Below are 17,347 nucleotides of genomic sequence, written 5' to 3'. Positions count from 1 at the left end.
AAACACATGGCCAAAAGTTCTTTCGGTATAATTAAAGGACAATATTTATCATCAAACAGTATTTTTTTGAATTTTTGCAACCCTCTCATGAAACTGCAATACACAAAGACCTGTTTAGGATGTGCTCTGTATTTTTGCTTTAGAGCCTGATGACTAACATAATAAAGTAAGAAACATCAATTACTCAAGCTGAAAAGTGATCTTTCAATTAATTTTAGTTTTAAAGTAGCAACAGAATTATAAACTAACCTATGAAATTAACTTTTTATTCTTAAAGTATTTTAATGATCAAAGTAGATGGAAATTACAATATCTCAAGGTATAAATAACCAGTACATGTTTTATTCTTTTTTTCACCTCATTTAAAAGAGTAAAATAAAAACTTTCACAACAACACTTTTAAGTTGCAATTCATGTTCATTAAAAATAAACCCTTGTTTACAGTTTTACAATTATTTGGATTATCAAGGATGTTAAGACTTTTTTATTTCTTACAGTGTTGACTTCCTGATTTCCCAGGCAGCATGAATGGCTGTTTTCACTTTTACGTTTATTCAGCATCATTTTTGATTTTTCCCTAGATAATAACTTTTTGGTTTACTGAGTCTGAAAACCATCTATTACAGTATTTCAGTGGCAAGCTTGTTACTACACAAAAAAAACCACACCACAATTTCAGCATGTTCTTCTATCTGGCATTTTAGAGAATCGAACATTTTGTACTGTTCAAATACTTTCTGCAAAATAATTGTATTTACCAGCTTCGTCAACATTAGAATTTACCTCTAATAATTATCTTATTGAAAGCTTCTCCTAGAAAAAGAGTGGACCTCTGTATTGAGGTTGTTTCTTCTAGATACTGAGGCCACATCAAATTAGTACCAAAAACATATTTTAAATAGATGACGATAAAAAAAATACGTGTCTAAAATACACTATATAAAGTCACAATTGTTCAAATAGGTGAACCATTTCAAAACTGCCTATGGTATATAAAGCAGACTCGGTACAAAACACAGAGATCTGGTATGATCCCAGAAGAGAAAAATATGATAAAACATTTCAGAAGCAAGAAAATGAACACGTAATGTGCTGCAGTCCAAATACAGCAAACAGATTAATGGGAAAACATGGCATGCCCTAGTGAAAAGCAAAAAAAAAAAACCAAAAAAACCCCAAAAACTTGGATATAACTTGTGATACAACCATTTCAATATTCTTTTGTTTCTGTTTCATTAAATCTGTCAAGAAATCCAGATAGTTTGGGCCAGAAAACAGAAATTGCAAACCAAAATACACCCTTCAAATCACAGCACTGATGTTTCCTCGAAATAGTTTGAAAAATCACATCATACTTGAGTATTTAACCTAACAACTTGGCCTGACATGTAAAACTTTGTGTATTATAGGCAACAGCTGAACATTATTTGACCTGAATACACACGCATTTGATTGAATGTACATGTTAAAGAGACACACATTTAAATTAAATAGAAATAAAACTACAGTAATTTCATTATTATAAGCCGCACCTGATTGTAAGCCGCATGTCCGGGTGTTGGCAACTTTTCGTTCTTTGTCCATATATAAGCTGCACCTGATTATAAGATGCATGTTACAATACAGAGTGTGATAAAAGGTATCTATTTTATCACCATCTATTGAGGGTGGGGGCACTGATCCTTATCTCCGTGGGAGACATTCTGCTAATGGGCCATCCATTGAAACCAGGCAGGGCATTGTTCTTTATCTTTTCACAACCCATCCTTCGTCCAGCCAGTCATTTTCTGCTAATGACCCATTGAGTCCCACTGTGTGACTGATAAAATTACTGCATATCATTGGAAGATGCTCTAGCCTGGGGGAAGAGCCCAACATTTCTTACCAAGATAAAAACAGAGGTTTTGGGACACTAAGGTAGCCCCTTTCTCCACTGGACTCCAGAGGAAAACCGGATTTCTCCACATCACCACTGGACCTCCGGAGGGAAACTGCACCTTCTGCAGGAGCACTGCTCCAACTGAATCACATCTGTCACTGCAGGAGGATGCAGCCATCATTTAATGGGATTGCTACCAACACCCTCCCTGACAGGGTGTCAGGTTGTACTCTGACTTTGTCAGGGTTTGGGGTTTGTTTCTTTGTAGTACTGTATTTCTATTTTAATTTCCCTAGAAAAGAACTGTTATTCCTAATTCCCATATCTTTGCCTGAAAGCCCCTTGATTTCAAAATTATAATAATTTGAAGGGAGGGGGTTTACATTCTCCATTTCAAAGAGAAGCTCCTGCCTTTCTCAGCAGACACCTGTCCTCCAAACTAAAACAGTAACTTTTCGTTCTTTGTCCATATATAAGCCGCACCTGATTATAAGCCACACTGCTGGGTTTGGACCAAAATTTTAGTCAAAATGGTGTGGCTTATAATCATGAAATTACTGAAGTACAATTGGGGAGTGATTTATAAATAAAATAACCATTAATGATGCTATAAAAATATAATTAAGGAGTTGAATATGACTTTTTATCAGAACACAAAGACAATAGCATTTTTATAACAAGAGGAAGTAGGTGAGGAACTCAAAGATGTGCATAATTTTCAATATACTGCACGATTACTAATGAAATACAAGATGTGATCAACTTAAATAACTGAGTAAAGACACAAGGATTTGTGAAAGACACGGTGATATGAAATTATAGAACTTTATTGGCCTGTTAAATGTAAGTTCATCTAATACATTTTTTATAGATTACCCAAACTGTTACGGTAGCATTTAAGAATAAAAACAATGGTTGACTCTTACACAAAACATGAAACAGTTTATGAAGAATTAGAGGGAAGATGGAGAGTAAAAACTCACAGCTTGCTGACAGATCACAGCAAGCAATTTTTAAACCATGGAATCACAGAATGGATCAGGTTGAAAGGGACCACAGTGGGTCCTCAGGTCCAACCTCCCTGCTCAAACCACAGCACATCGTGTCCAGATGGTTCTTGAATCTCCAGTGAGGGAGACTCTACAACCTCTCTGGGCAATCTGTTCCCTGACCAGACCAGACCAGATCAGTGCCTGGTCACCTGCACAGCAAAAAAGTTCTTCCTCATGTTCAGGTGGAACTTTCTGTGCATCGGTTTGTGCCCACTGCCTCTTGTCCTGCTACTGGCTTCCACGATGTGATGCTATTGTAGAAGGCAATTTTGTGCTATAATTTAGAATATTGCTTTTTTCTTCATGTGTGAAAAAAGCATTTTAGGAAAGAATGTTAAAATTCTATACTTTGATATCAACGGAATGATTCTTCTTGTTTTTAAACTAAGCCTGAAATATAAAAAAAAGACTCAGGAACAGAGAGCTCTAAATGGCAGTGAAAGATATTTGAAATATATTTGTTAAAGACTCTGGTGTTGGGTTTGTGCAGTGGTGTGGCACACCAATTATGCTCGCACACTAGTGAAGTCAGTAGTACCAATTAAATAGCCGAGTTAAAAGAAGCTCTCAGGAAAAGAATCTGGATTTCTTTTCTGTTTGGTGGACGTGCCTGACAAGGGAACCTTACTCTGCTTACATCAGAGAAAAATCAAAGCTATCATAAGAAGGGCATGACTTTATCCTTTACTTGCTTGAATATCAGATAGTTCCTTGAAATTTCATATGGTTGTTCTTGTCAATCCAGCTGGGGAACAAAGTAACTGTAAAAAAATATATGCAAGGAGACAAGTTTTCTCCTATATTAAGACCTAATTTGCTTAGTAACCCTGCTGTGACTTTCTGCCTCTAGAGACTATGGGGGAATGGCCCTCTTCAAAACGAAAGCAGTTTGGCTCTATGCTGCCTACAACTCTGCTCCAGGCCAGGACATGTGCTTATCCAACAGACTCCTTGCAGCTGCAAAAATATAGCTAGTCATGGAAGGTTGCTATTAAAATTAGAAGGATATAGCATGTCTGTACCAAAACAACACACGCTCCAATATGGGCTCTTTCAATCTATTGCTTTTTTTTGGATGAAAGTAAGTCAACCAGTTAATCTCGAGGCTGATTAAAAGATGATACCATGTTCAGTAAGTTCAGTCACATACATGATTGTGGAACTGAACAATCAATGCATCATTTCCTATCTTCAGAGCAGATTTGTATGAACAAAAGAAAAACAGAGCAAATTGAAGCCAGCTTCAAAAATTTGGAGATACACATTCCTATGGAAGTAGGATAACGAAATGGACTGTGACACATGAAATACACACCACCAGTATTCTCTGTGCATTCTATGACGTTGCATTCATGCTCAATACTTCCAACCACCCACAAACTCTTGCTCTGGAGATCAGATGACGAAAATCTCTCACAACATGGACCTAACATTATAGTCTGGAATACTTTACACCATCCCATAATGATGGCAAAGTCCTTCAAAAGAATATTCCAAGACCATGCACATTTTTACCCTAAGAAGAAGAGAGCACAAGTCACAAAGTATGACATGGAGCTCTCTGAAGAACAGAAAACAGAACCACTGAAAATTGGAAGGAAGAGAAGAAGCCAGAGAGAATGATGGAGAAGATATACTAAAAATCTTTATAGAAGATTTTGGGGTTTTCTTTGGAAATAAACATGAACAAAATACTTAGCCACTCAGTCCAAACATTAATAACTTTTGAATTATTTCAAATAATGAAATATTATTATTATTAATAATAATAATAATTAGTAATAATTATTAACTGGGAAAATATGACTGAATTAAAAAGTACTCAACAGGATGATTTTTTAATCTGTTGGGTAATAGTTTCCAACTTTGCAAACCATTTCTTAGTTTTTAAGCATTAAAATAGATGCAAATGAAGTGATGGTGATGATTAATTGCCGACTTAACATGGAGAGCTGGGTAAAGGGATTGACAAACTTTGTATGAAGGCTGCTGTTAGCCACTTGGAAGTGTACAGGTAATTTTCATATGGCAAAATTCCGTGTGTTTTATAATTTTTGAAAAACCAGGCTTAGGAATAGGCTTTCTTGGGGAAAAAAAAGATTTTTAGCGCTTCTGCCTACAGTCAAAAAAGAAAAAGGAATCCCCAGAAGAACTATTTGCAGTAAAATTGTTTTCAACTAGCTGTCCACAGGTTTTCTTGGCACTGTCTGCTCTTCCCAAGGATCTTGATCTTGCTCCCACTGAAATTCATGTTTTTCTTCACTGCTGCCTGGGAGAGATCCAGCTGGTAGACAAAGGCAGTGGAAAGGATGAAGACTGCCTTTCATGGGTTAGGATACTCAAGACATATATTGCCATGAAAATGTCTCCTAGCAGCCTCAGTCTGCCCTGGCTGTGAGCTTCCAGGATTCCCATTAAAAATGAGATGGTCCCTGGATAGCTTTTTTCAGGAATAGACATTTTTTCAACTGCTCCCACCTCGCTTTTCGTGACAGGCAGCTGTTGCCAGCACAGCTCTGACCTCTGCCTGGGAACAACACACTTCTTTGCAACACATACCTGGCCACTGGTGAAACTTCCACCACATTCAACAGAAACAGGTTTATTTAACAGACTGGATGACATGACTTGCCTCACACCAAAACACTCCCAGCAGTGCTTCTTCTCCAGGCCCACAGCTAATCTGCCCATCAAACTGCTTAATAGCTTATCTCAACTTGTCTCTGAGCATATTAAATGTCTATCTAAAATAAATTCTAGTACAAATAAACTCCTTCTAGCAGAACCTTAGAAATATGCTTTTATTTTAGTTTCATGTCTGGCACAGCAAAAAAAAATAGCAACTCTGCCTTTAGACATTTCATAGCCTTTTTTATTGCTCAGTAAAACAACATAAAAGCTTTTTAATGTCAAATCCTGGATGTTCATCAACTTTTTCCATGTTAATGGTTCCTGTATGATTTTTAGTTTCAGCCTCACTTTATTTTAAAGAGGTCAAGAATTTGTAATTAAGTGAGCCCTTTGTAAACCAACACCATTTGGGCAGATCAGAATCTCTACAGTTACAAGCAATGTCACTTACAATCAAGCTGAAAGACAGAAGCTAGTGGGTTATCATCATTTTAATGTCAAAAGTTCAGCTCCCTCAGCTTTAAGAGGTTCTGTCCACATACTGAAAAGAAACCACATGGAACATGAAAACCAAAAGAAACCATTAGGAACATGTAGTCTTTTTCCATCAAGCATTAAACATCTGTGCTAAGACATTATTAGTAACAAATCACGTGCTGTAATCCATAACGTTCTGTGAATATCTGCATCAAATAATAATGTACTGAGTGTCTAACATAATATAGTACAAAATATGTAAGAAGGATATTCTACTGTACATATATATATACATATATATATATGTATTTCAGTGGTGCATAGATCAGTTGTTGTTTATTAAAGTTACCTCCATGATTACATAAAATCCAAAATACTGTGTAGTACATTCTGAAACATTTGAAGGTCAAACCTACCCTTATCTGATAAAGATGAACTGCAAAGTGCTACAAAATAAATTACAAAAAAATTATGTAAAATCCCCAATCAATAACTGTGCATACTTATGCATATAAATATTATGAAGCAGAAAGAACTACCTTTTAAAATTAAATATTTCAAAAGTCAACTGCCAAATTCCAGCTTTGCAAGTTTGCTTTTTCCATGCCAAAAGAAAAGGGTTCAGATTCTCACCTCATTAATTTGGCAATAAATTTTGAACATATAACTGAAATATGCTGACTTTGCCCCAGCAAAACTTCAAACTGGAATTTGGGCTACTGGGTCAAGCTCTGCTCATGATCCAAAATGTGTTTGATGTAAGTCCACTGACTTTAGCTCAAATATTGCCACTAGATGTTTGTCTACAGATTTAGAATCAGCTCTATATCATCAGACATTATTTCAACAGGAGGAGAGATTCATGGATAAGCAAGAAGCTTGAGAAGAAAATAATTAAAAGGAAGTTAAACCTGAATCAGTAAGCAGAAGAGAAAGTTAAGATCTCTGGAAAATAAAACCATGTCCACACAGATTTAGGGAGGAAAAAAGGCAGACATTCCTAATACTCTTTCTCAGGAACAGCAGAGCACTTGATGACATCTAACTTCAAACAAGAACTATGATGGATATCCTTAATTGCTGCCATCCCTCCCCAAATCACCACAGTATGTGCAGGGCGACAAAGACAACACGATTCCTAGGTCATCAGTAGACTTCCAGCTCTGTCCTCTTCTTTAATGTGGGGAGCAGAACACATCTCTGGGACAGATTTCTAGCAACTGCATATCCCCTTTCCTAACTAGTGGAAAGGGAAAGGAAATGTCTCCCTACACAGGCCAAGAAGAATGCAAATGTGGACATATTTCTTGACTAATAAGGATATTTCTGAAACTTGAACCCAGCAGGGAAAAAGAACTTGGAAGCCAGAGACTCAAGAGAACACAAGAAAAAAGTTGAAAGATTAAGAATCTTAGAAAACAAAAAGCAAGTAAATACACAGAAATTGAATTATGAATCAAGTCAGTACTCTAGAAAGAGAGGGATGGCGCATGGCCTTAAAAGATTGCAGTAAAAGAAAAGTCAATAGTGTTACAATGGAAGAGTGAAAATGGCTGAAATTAAAAACAGGTAACAATGAAAAGCAAATACATTTGGGACAAAATAATACCATCTCTTCTTTTTTACTAAACATAACTGCAAGGAATTAAATTCAAATTATATCTCAAAAATTTAACCAGACCTCACAGAAAAAAGCATCTACCTCAGTCTTTCACTACTAGTCTTTGTAGCTAAGTCTCAGTTAAAAAAACACCCTGAAACTTCATACTTCTTACAATTCCCTGCATGGAAAAGATCAAAGTAGACTCTCAGGATTTGATACATAAATGAAGTGAAAATTAATTTCTAGTACTATATCTAAATGCAGCCCTGCTCTTGAAATATGCTCATGCCTTCATTTAGCTTTACTTGTTACTAGACCCTTCTCTGAAGTATAGTGAAGCACATTCTGAAGCACACTTCACAGTTAAATATGGACAGTTAAACAAGGCTCTAAGTCTACACATGAAGGACCAGCCACATACTGTTGTTATTCTTGCTCTTGGTTCAGAATAAGCATTCTGGCCTGCTGCAGATTTGTATGCTTATTCAAACTTAGGGGCTATCTTGAATAATCTAGCTGAATGTCTAAGTGATGGCACTGGTTCAATATGCAAACACACCAGACAGTATTGCCACCTTTCTCTATATAGCTTGGACTCCTCATCTTCCTCGTAAAGTCAGTGGAACTACATACATAATAAGATTTGCAGGGCCAGTTCTGCAATTTACTGCTTCAGGAGTTAAGACCATATCCTGCAAATATACAAGAACTTGACTTTAAGGATGTGAGCATTCTCACTGAAATCAGTGAGCTTGCGCACATGCACTCAAACTAAGCATTGTACAAATTTTGCAGAGGTTTTAATGCAATAAAATAAAAGCAGCTTTGCAGTTCACCTTTGATAAATATTATTTATAAAAACAACATCTTTCCAGTTAAGTTCAAACAGAAAAAAAATTGACAGAGGAAACAATATAATTTTATTTCAATGTCATTTTGGAAGACACAGTGAAGACAAGGCAATAGGAAAGACTGTGGTAGCTTATTTCTGGACTTTCTTGACTTTTTTAGCTGCCTCAGGGCTTCGCTTTTCCCTGCTCTTGGAAAAACAGCTACTGATTTTAATGTACTTCTATAGTTCTCCAAACATAACCAATGTTTAAAAGAGAAATCCAAGGGAGGTGGCACTTCACTGGGCAAGAACACTGTCCACTCCCTACAGTGCAGCACACAGATTCCACAAGCTCAACAGCCCCTCTCTTATCTTTTCCTTATTTCATTTACCCATCCAGTGGGATCTTATGAAATAAAACAAAACCTAAAAGAAACAAAATAAAATGTGAGAAATCATGCTTTAAAAAAAAAAAATCAAAGAAAAAATCAGTCAAAAGACGAAACACAAATGAATACTTGACAATCAAACACATGCACAGAAAAAGCATTTAAAGCATACATAAATCACATAAAACTGCATATGGATTTATTACAATGACAACATTACCTCTATCTTGTGGCTAAATATTTTATTTGTTAATAAAAATTTATAATTTGTGCTATATATTTGTCTTTAACATATCAACATACTCAGACTGAGCTATAATGCTGTAATGCAGTAAATCTAGAATTATCCCACCAGGGACTGTCTTATGTATGGGTTAGAAAAACCTCAGCCAGATGATTTCCCTTGTGCCAAGGCTTATGATGAACAGCCCAAAGTGCACAATCAAGGTCTCTGTCTTTGGTACACCAGTTAAACGAAGGGTACCCCCCATGCAGCACAGACTTACTATAAGTAGACCACCAGGATTCTCTCTAACTTTAGTTTCACACCTTAGCTCTGTGCACATCATCCTTTCTGCCTGCTCTTAACAGGCTGCTGCCCTTAATGGCATAAACTGTCTCTGTAATGGCAGAAAAAAGTAGAGCTGGGGGAAATATCAGTCAATTTTCTTGAAATTTATTGTATTTAAATATCAAGAGGAACTTAAAAATTAACAACTAAATATGATGGTCCACTGAAATACATAAAATCCCTGGGGTGTGTTCTACTCTGAGGTGAAGGAAATCCCCCAAACCCTACCTCACTGGCTAGGGCTAAGAATTTTTAAAAACACTACATAGGGTCCTGTGTGGAGTTCAACTAGCTCACTTTATGACACAAATACTTCCTAAAACAGCATTACCTTACCCAGTCTGTTGTTATCTGATGCAGTTGAGTTATTATGTACATCGCTGTTGACAGCCACCATTACTTGTTCTAATGACATTTGAAAAAAACACGTGAGAGTTTTACTATTAGTCAGCAAATGTAAACTTCAGTAGTAGTATTTGCCTGGTTTTGTGGGCTTTTTAATCTTGTTTTAATAAGATGTCAGTGTTTGTGAAGACTGAAAGCTTATCCATATTCCACAGAAATCTAAACAATTCAGACCCAAATCTTGATTTGCTTTCAATGAATGGGACTTATGCTATCAGTTTCAAGAGAATTTGAATTTCACTATTAGTAGCAATGACTAATTCATTTACATTGCTTTTTCTTGTTTGTTTCTACCCCGGAAGTAGGTAACATACAGAAGCTGAGCTTGCTAATTTTGTGCAATTCCACATTTCCAAAAGTGTGTGGCAAAATACCTTTTCTTTGAAACAATTATGAAGGTCTTGTGTAAGGTGTCAAAAAATCCCAAAGTGATCTGCTAATTCACAGACAAAAATAGACTCGAGAGCCTCATTTCAGAACAGTAAGCAATTGTCTGAAGGATGTTTAGAAGTTATAGGTTAGAAAACGAGAAATATGATCGGGGTTTTTAGTAGCTACAGTCAAGTCGACTGCATGGTTGCTACTTTCCTCTTGAATTTCCTAAGCCATTCAGACCTCTCCTGGAATTTTGCTTTCTTAACTATGGGAGATTGCATATGTTCCTGGCAATTTAAGATAAGGGGCACACGCACATGTGTTTACATAAAAACCACACATTTATACCATACTTTTAACACCAGAGCAAATCATTTCAAGGGAAAGGGTTTTTTTTACTTTTAGACTATTCCTTACCTGGTCTGCTGCAGTCACAGTGAAATCACTTCTTTGTGTTTTAAGTCACTTCTGAATTTTAATATGAGAAGTTTTCAACTAATGAAATAATATTTAGTGTCCAGTACATGGGCAAAACACAGGCACAAAACAGATCTGCTTACAATTCCTGCAACCTTCACATGATAAGTCATGATGGGCGGGGCAGGGGTAGGGAGAAGGTGGCACAACTATTTTAAGGAAGGCAAACTGATGTGTTCTTGTAAACCACCAGAGGTGCCTAGGAAGATGGTTTAGTGGTGGGCTTAATGATTGGACTTGATGATCTTAAAGGCATTTTTCAATTGAAGTGATTTTATTATTCTATATTCTTAGTCGCATTTGTATTTTAGTAACCCTTGCAGTCAACAGGCATCTAAAGCAACATTATGGGAAAAACCTCAGACTTATGACTGTGCAGTCTATAGGAGTCAAGAAGTTCACAAGGAGTCCTGCAAATGCTATGGAAGGCAGAAAAATTAATCACAATAAAAACATCTTTTAAAGAAAAAAAATATTAACAGAAAAGAGTCCAAAACGAAAGAAAGGAAAGAGGTGAAAGAAAGAAAAAGGTGCAAAAGAGACAAGAATCTATTAACTTTAATCACTAAAACATGGAAAGAAACCAGGTGCAGAACACAGAAATGAAAAGGATATATAAATACAAAATAATTATGGAGACTGGGGCAGAGGGAGCAAGGGAGCAAGGAAACAGGACAAACATATAGATGCAGAAACCGAAAAGAAGTACTTTAGAAAAATAGAAACTTCATTTGTACACTGGAACTCTGACTATTTGGAGACACTGAGCTAACAAAGGCAAAATATCATGGGATAAATAGTAGATATTCAGAAGATGATTTCTCGTGTCCTAACTGCCAGTTTCCCATTTGGCTTCTCAGAGTTCAAATGGAGTCAGGCAGGCAAGTTGAGGTAGAGCTTGATTTTGGCTAGAGTTGCTGCTGAGGTTCTGGATTCTGAGTTTAATATTAGTTTTAAAAGTACACTACTGTTATATAAGCTGCCACTCAGACTTGCTGAGGAAAGTATACTAAAGAATAAAAATAAAAAAAGTCAAAATGAAAGTGGAAGACGGAAAAAACCTATTCATCTTCCCTGTACAAGGAATGACAAAATTTCATTCATCCTTTAAAGGAACATTATGTATCTGTCTCGCTGAAATGCAAATTTTCTCAAGACAGCAAAGAAAATAATAAGTAGTTTAAAATGTAACCAGGTGATAACTTTATTTCTAATAGCAGTTCTTCATTCAAAAAGCTTTGAAATCCACACTGTATTAATTATTAGACTTTTAACAAACATCATAAAGAATCTGGAGTACACTATTTTGGGAACACCAAATTTAAGCCTAACTGATTAATAGAAAAAGTAGTTTGAATTATATTATTAATAAGGATCTGGTTGAGCCACCAATGAGGACTTTTTAAAAATCCTACTTTCCAGAAGCACCACAGTTGACTATCTCATGAGCTTTGCAGATGTGTATCTCACATAATGGATGATCTGTACTGTTCTGAGAGTTTACTCTGAGTGGGAGCTGGATAAAATGTCACCAACTAACTGTTGCTAGCTTTTCAAGCCATTAGAGAAGAAAGAATGAAAGGAAATCCTCTACCTTTATACGTACCCTACTGATTTGGAAAGAAGAGCCCTTAAACATCATCCTTTTTAAATGTAAAGAAGCCAACTGGCACACAACAAGAAAATGAGCAGTCAATAGCATCATAACATAATATACATCATAACATCTAATTGCCATATTTGGGAAAATCACTGTTCTTGGGATAGTTACACATTCATAGACTCAATTTCTACCCATTCCAACAATCTGAATCACACTTCTTCTCACTGGTTATATTCCCTACAAGCCATCACCTAAGTTATTCAGGAAGGAAAATGCTACAAGATGACTATCTTCTGCACTTTTTTCACAAAGCAAGATGCTAAACTTTAGTTGCAGAAAATCCTTCTTTCTACAACAGGATTTGAAATACTATATTGCAATGAGTTGTAATAAGAAGGTCTGAAATCAAATTTTCTTGGTCATTGCCAACCCGACCTACACTCTGTCAGAATAAATAAAATTTTCCCATAATGATGACTTAACTGGATAGACAGCTAAGTTTTGTATACTCACATCCCAGCTGCCATTATGTCTCTACATATGAGTTACATAAATTTGGAGACCATGTATCTAAACCAAATCATTCAAGGGAAAGTACAGCCAAAAGAAGTGCTGAACAACTGAAACTTTCTATGATGTTAAGCCTCATTCCATCTCCTCTTCATCAAGTGCATAGGTGTTATTCTAATATTGCATAAGGTTTGCATAAGGTTTATGCAGAATATTGTTTGTGGTCTTGATCCAAACAAAGCATTTTGAATTGAAAATCAAGGTAAATTTTATTTTTTCTAGTGTGGAGTAAATTGAGCACACTTAGCTTGTATCTCTTTATTCTTTTTAATGAACTGTGATTTATATGGAGAAAGTGCAAACTGATGACTGAAAGGGAGGAAGGCAAAGGTAAGATGCAGTTGCATTACCTAAAAGAGTAGTCTTATCAAAATTGTCAATTTCTTGTTTCAAGAAGGAAAGAAAATGCAACAATTTATTCCTAGTTTTATTTGCTTCTTGGATCTGAGCCATTGCTTCAAAGAGAGTGCTGGCTAATGCTGTGGCAAAATCAGGACAAAATATCACCTAATTTTTATTGGAAGCAAGAAGAGGCTCCTAGATACGTTCTGCAGAATTTTTGTTGCTCAAGGAAGAATAATGTCTAGTCTTATAGAGCAATGCCTACACAGAAGCAGAAGATAAATTTCCCTGAAGAAATATGTACATTGTCTTGGGATTTTGCAATTTTGCAGATTTTATATGCACTAGGCTCAATACTGCCTTTTGTTTCAGAGCACAAAAATATTAAATTAACTAATTTTTTTTTATTTTGTCTAAAAATTGTTTTTACCTCTTGAAATAAATACTAAGACCATATTTTGAATTCATATAATTAAGAGTTCTAATGACAAGCATAAATATTACTTTTTTTACCAAAGGATAAAAGCATGTATAGAAAACAAACAAATCAACTTATTAGAGGCCAAGGATTCACATACAATTCTGTATCTAAATTCAACATTAGTCTCTATTGTCTGATCCAATTTTCCTGTAACTGAATTTACTTAGTAAATGGGAAAACTAGGACCAGAAGAGACTAAATAGTCTGACCATTGAAATTATACATCAAGATAAAGAGTTTTGACTCACTTACATGCTCCAATTACTTAAAACAGGAAGGCAGCACAGAATCATATTAAACTCAAGACTATTTAGAGTAACCCAAAACTAAAAAGTTTCTTCAAAATATCCAGTATCTTATAAAGATTTCTTTTCCACTATCATTGTCTCTTTCTCTAAGGTCTAAATTTGTGCTCCACAGATAAGGATACATTGTAATTTTATGGATGCTTCAACCTGTATTAGATTTCCAAATAAGCATAATAAAATTGGAGTAATCAAAGTCTGTATTGTAGAAACGAACAATTGTTTGTTTCATTAATCTACAAGTTCATTAAATGAGAATGGAGGTCAAACAATTATACATACTTAAGTATAGAACCATATAAAGCTGTTCTCAATGTTAAAGAGGCTAGAGCTAAGAGATAGTAAAACTGGACCGTTTTACTCAACATTTTAGAGATTAAAAATATTTTGGGTTAACAGTCCTCTACACTGCTAAAAAGTGTCATTTAATGTCTTAATCTGTTTTTCTTTAGTTTGATCTGGACTTTTGATTTTATTTCCCAGTATGATGCATTGGAAGACACGCTCATTTTCCAAGCAGGCAGCAGAAAACATTTGTGCTATGCACTCTTGAAGGAGAAAATATTGTAGCTTTCTCAATGAGAGTCATTACCCTCATGATTTCCAGTGCAATATCCAACAGAAGTTTCCTTTTGCAGTGCTGCTGCTCATGCTATAGCTGTTTTGCTTTCTATTGATTAGTGAGAGTCAAGGACATTAAGAGCTGAAGCTCAAACCACCATTGCTCAGACAGCCAGTACATATATTATGCAGAGCTTCTAATTCAGGGACAGTTAAAAAAGAGAGAGTGCTATTAAGCAACTGTTCAGAAATTGGAACAGAACCTGGAATTAACAGTAGTTAAAATGTGCATTAGGGGAAACCCAGTTCATAGGGAAGAGTGTAGCAATTACTATTTGCATACACATTTTAAAACATGGATATCTGCGGGTTATTTTATACTTCATTTCCATGAAACACTGTATGCCTGAGAGACCAATCAATAAATCAAGAGATGCTTTCTCAAAGCTTCCTGCAACTACTTGAAAAGTCAAAGCTCTTAAGAAAGAAGGCCCTTTACCTTGTGAGATCCCTAGAATTTGTATTTAAATGCACTTATTGGTATGCATGTAAAATACAGAAACGCTACTGCACAGCTAAAATTTTGACAAGCATCAGTTTACAGCCACAAGAAAGAAGATCAGAGCACTTGAAGGACACAGTATAATTATATCTTGTCCCTTTGAAAAAGAGATTCACTGTCAATTTTGAAACCATTCTGTCTCTACCCAAATATTGAAGACAACTCTACCATCCAGTTAGCTTGAGTAATTCCAAATATTCCATATTTTCAATATATGATCTTTTAATAAGACCTGACATAATAAGAGAGTTTTTATATACAAATTGAGGAAATAGCATTGGTTTTTACAGTACAACAGGAGTTACAGAACTATCACATATGTTTGTTTCTCATGGGATTATTTTGTTTACTGTTCCCTTGCAACAATATTAATAACTGACGTTTGATCAACTGCTGTCCTCATAGCTGTTATTGAGCAATTCTCCAGCTTCCTTGCTATAACATTTTACCTTGTGTCTGTGAAATGTGAACACTTCTTAAAAGATGCACCTCATAATCACACAGCGCCTCTAGTAAAACAACTGTGGGGTTTCTTTACTTCATTAATTTCAACAGCTTTCCTTTACAGTTACCACTAACCAAGAATTTTCACATGGCAATCTTCCATTAAAAAACTTCCTTAAAAAACTCATCTGTGTGTGATTAACAATCAAGATAATGGACTGTCAGCAAACCAAGAGCCAAATTCAGCCAGTCCTATTAAGGTTATGCTCCATGAAGACAAAATACATAATTTCTGTGCATTTCCTCTTCCTCCATCTTCTGCAGACTTCTAGGACATGACCAAAGATCACTGATATATTTTGATACAATCTTGGCTCAAGTATTTCACCTGACAAATTCTCATTTATAGAAAACTTAAGATGTAGGTCCCATAGGTGATCAGGCCCACACAGCATGTGTTTATGAGACGTTGGCTCTGACTGACAAACCTGGTCTACATCTATGACAAGACAATGCACTTAGTGAATGAGGGAATGGATATTGTCTGCCTGTACTTCAGTCAAGCTTTTAAGGTATTTCCCACAGTTTCTCCTGGAGAAACTGGCTGCTTATGGCTTGGATGAGTGCACTGTTCTCAAGGTTAAAAACCATCTGGATAGCTGGGCCCAGAGAGTGTTGGTGAATAGAGTTACATTCAGCTGGTGGCCAGTCACCACTGGCTTTCACCAGGGAAAAAGACAAAATAGTGAAAAAATGCTGCTATTAATCTCTTACCACAAATTCAATGTCACAAAATGGGAAAGAGACAACCTTGGAGCTGCCATCCACTGAACATTAGCTAAAGTGGTCCTCCTCTGCAGTAACACATGGCCTTTGAGGGAGGTAAAGAATGAGGCACAGGATATTTCCTCATTAACCTCATGGCCTGGTTTTACATCCCTGAGAAGCCACCTCAAAGTTTTGCCTACATTTGCAGGCAGTTTGAAGAATATGCATTCAGGTCCTGTACCTATTTCAAGGGTCCACGAACTTTTCTTTCTCCCTAGATATTACAATATGTTGGAATCCCTCCCCAAAGCAGAAGATGGAGAATATTTGTAAGGAAAAATATTGCACAAAACAGCACTAAATTAAGAAATTTGAATCTTCCAAATCACAGCTACTTGGAGCCATTGTGAAAAAATTGCGTACTTAGTCCAGTCTAGCCTTGGTTTGTTTTTACTCTGTTCTCAGATTTACATGGACACAAAATGGATCTCCATTCAAAGAAGCACTCTTCACTGGATACACCAAGGAAAGAAGCAGGAAAGGTCTTGGGGAAAAGGGAAGTTGCCATTCTTCATATTTATAAATGTTACCTCTTACAGCACCATTTTGATGTAACAAATCACATACATTTAATGTGCTAATTCCACCTATATTACAGCCAAAAAGCCCCACCTGTAGACCCAGGCACTGGATAAAAGTAAATGATGTTACTAAGTGATACTATGTAATTATAAATTTTGTTAACATCAAATAAATGAGACATGAATCTACAGTAGATACCATGTGTAATTGCTATAGCTGCCAGAGGAGACTATTAACAAATCGGTGTATAAGACTCTTCCCTTACTTGAAACTGTATTCCTGCAAGTGAAGTGCATGGGTTTTCATCCACATCTGGCACACAGGATGCCATATATGTTATATAATTTTGAATTTCTGACTGAATACTCTTTTTCTGCTACCACTGACACACTAGGAAAAGAAATTTCCAAGGTGTTTAAACAGGAATAGAAATATCCT

General features: G+C 35.9%; 1 protein-coding gene across 8 annotated transcripts in view; it reads right to left on the bottom strand.

The window, feature by feature from the left end:
* The window catches only part of NTRK2 (neurotrophic receptor tyrosine kinase 2), a 203,304-nt gene that overhangs the window by 105,071 nt on the left and 80,886 nt on the right, over nucleotides 1-17,347 (bottom strand). For 2 of the 8 annotated variants that reach the window (XM_033085345.1, XM_033085347.1), the window contains 2 exons: nucleotides 9,766-9,839; nucleotides 5,716-8,900 (listed from right to left, as the gene is read on the bottom strand). The exons of 3 other annotated variants lie outside the window; for them this stretch is intronic. In XM_033085345.1, the coding sequence (XP_032941236.1) occupies nucleotides 8,859-8,900; nucleotides 9,766-9,839 (116 nt within the window). In that variant the 3' untranslated portion in view covers nucleotides 5,716-8,858. Of the gene's footprint in view, nucleotides 1-5,715; nucleotides 8,901-9,765; nucleotides 9,840-17,347 lie in introns of those variants that run through there. 3 more of the 8 variants (XM_033085348.1, XM_033085349.1, XM_033085346.1) reach the window with 2 other exon arrangements.

The sequence above is a fragment of the Catharus ustulatus genome, chromosome Z, assembly GCF_009819885.2.
Source record: "Catharus ustulatus isolate bCatUst1 chromosome Z, bCatUst1.pri.v2, whole genome shotgun sequence".
Lineage (NCBI taxonomy): Eukaryota > Metazoa > Chordata > Aves > Passeriformes > Turdidae > Catharus > Catharus ustulatus.
Note: the sequence above shows the minus strand (reverse complement) of the source record. Positions and strands in the feature narration are given on the sequence as shown.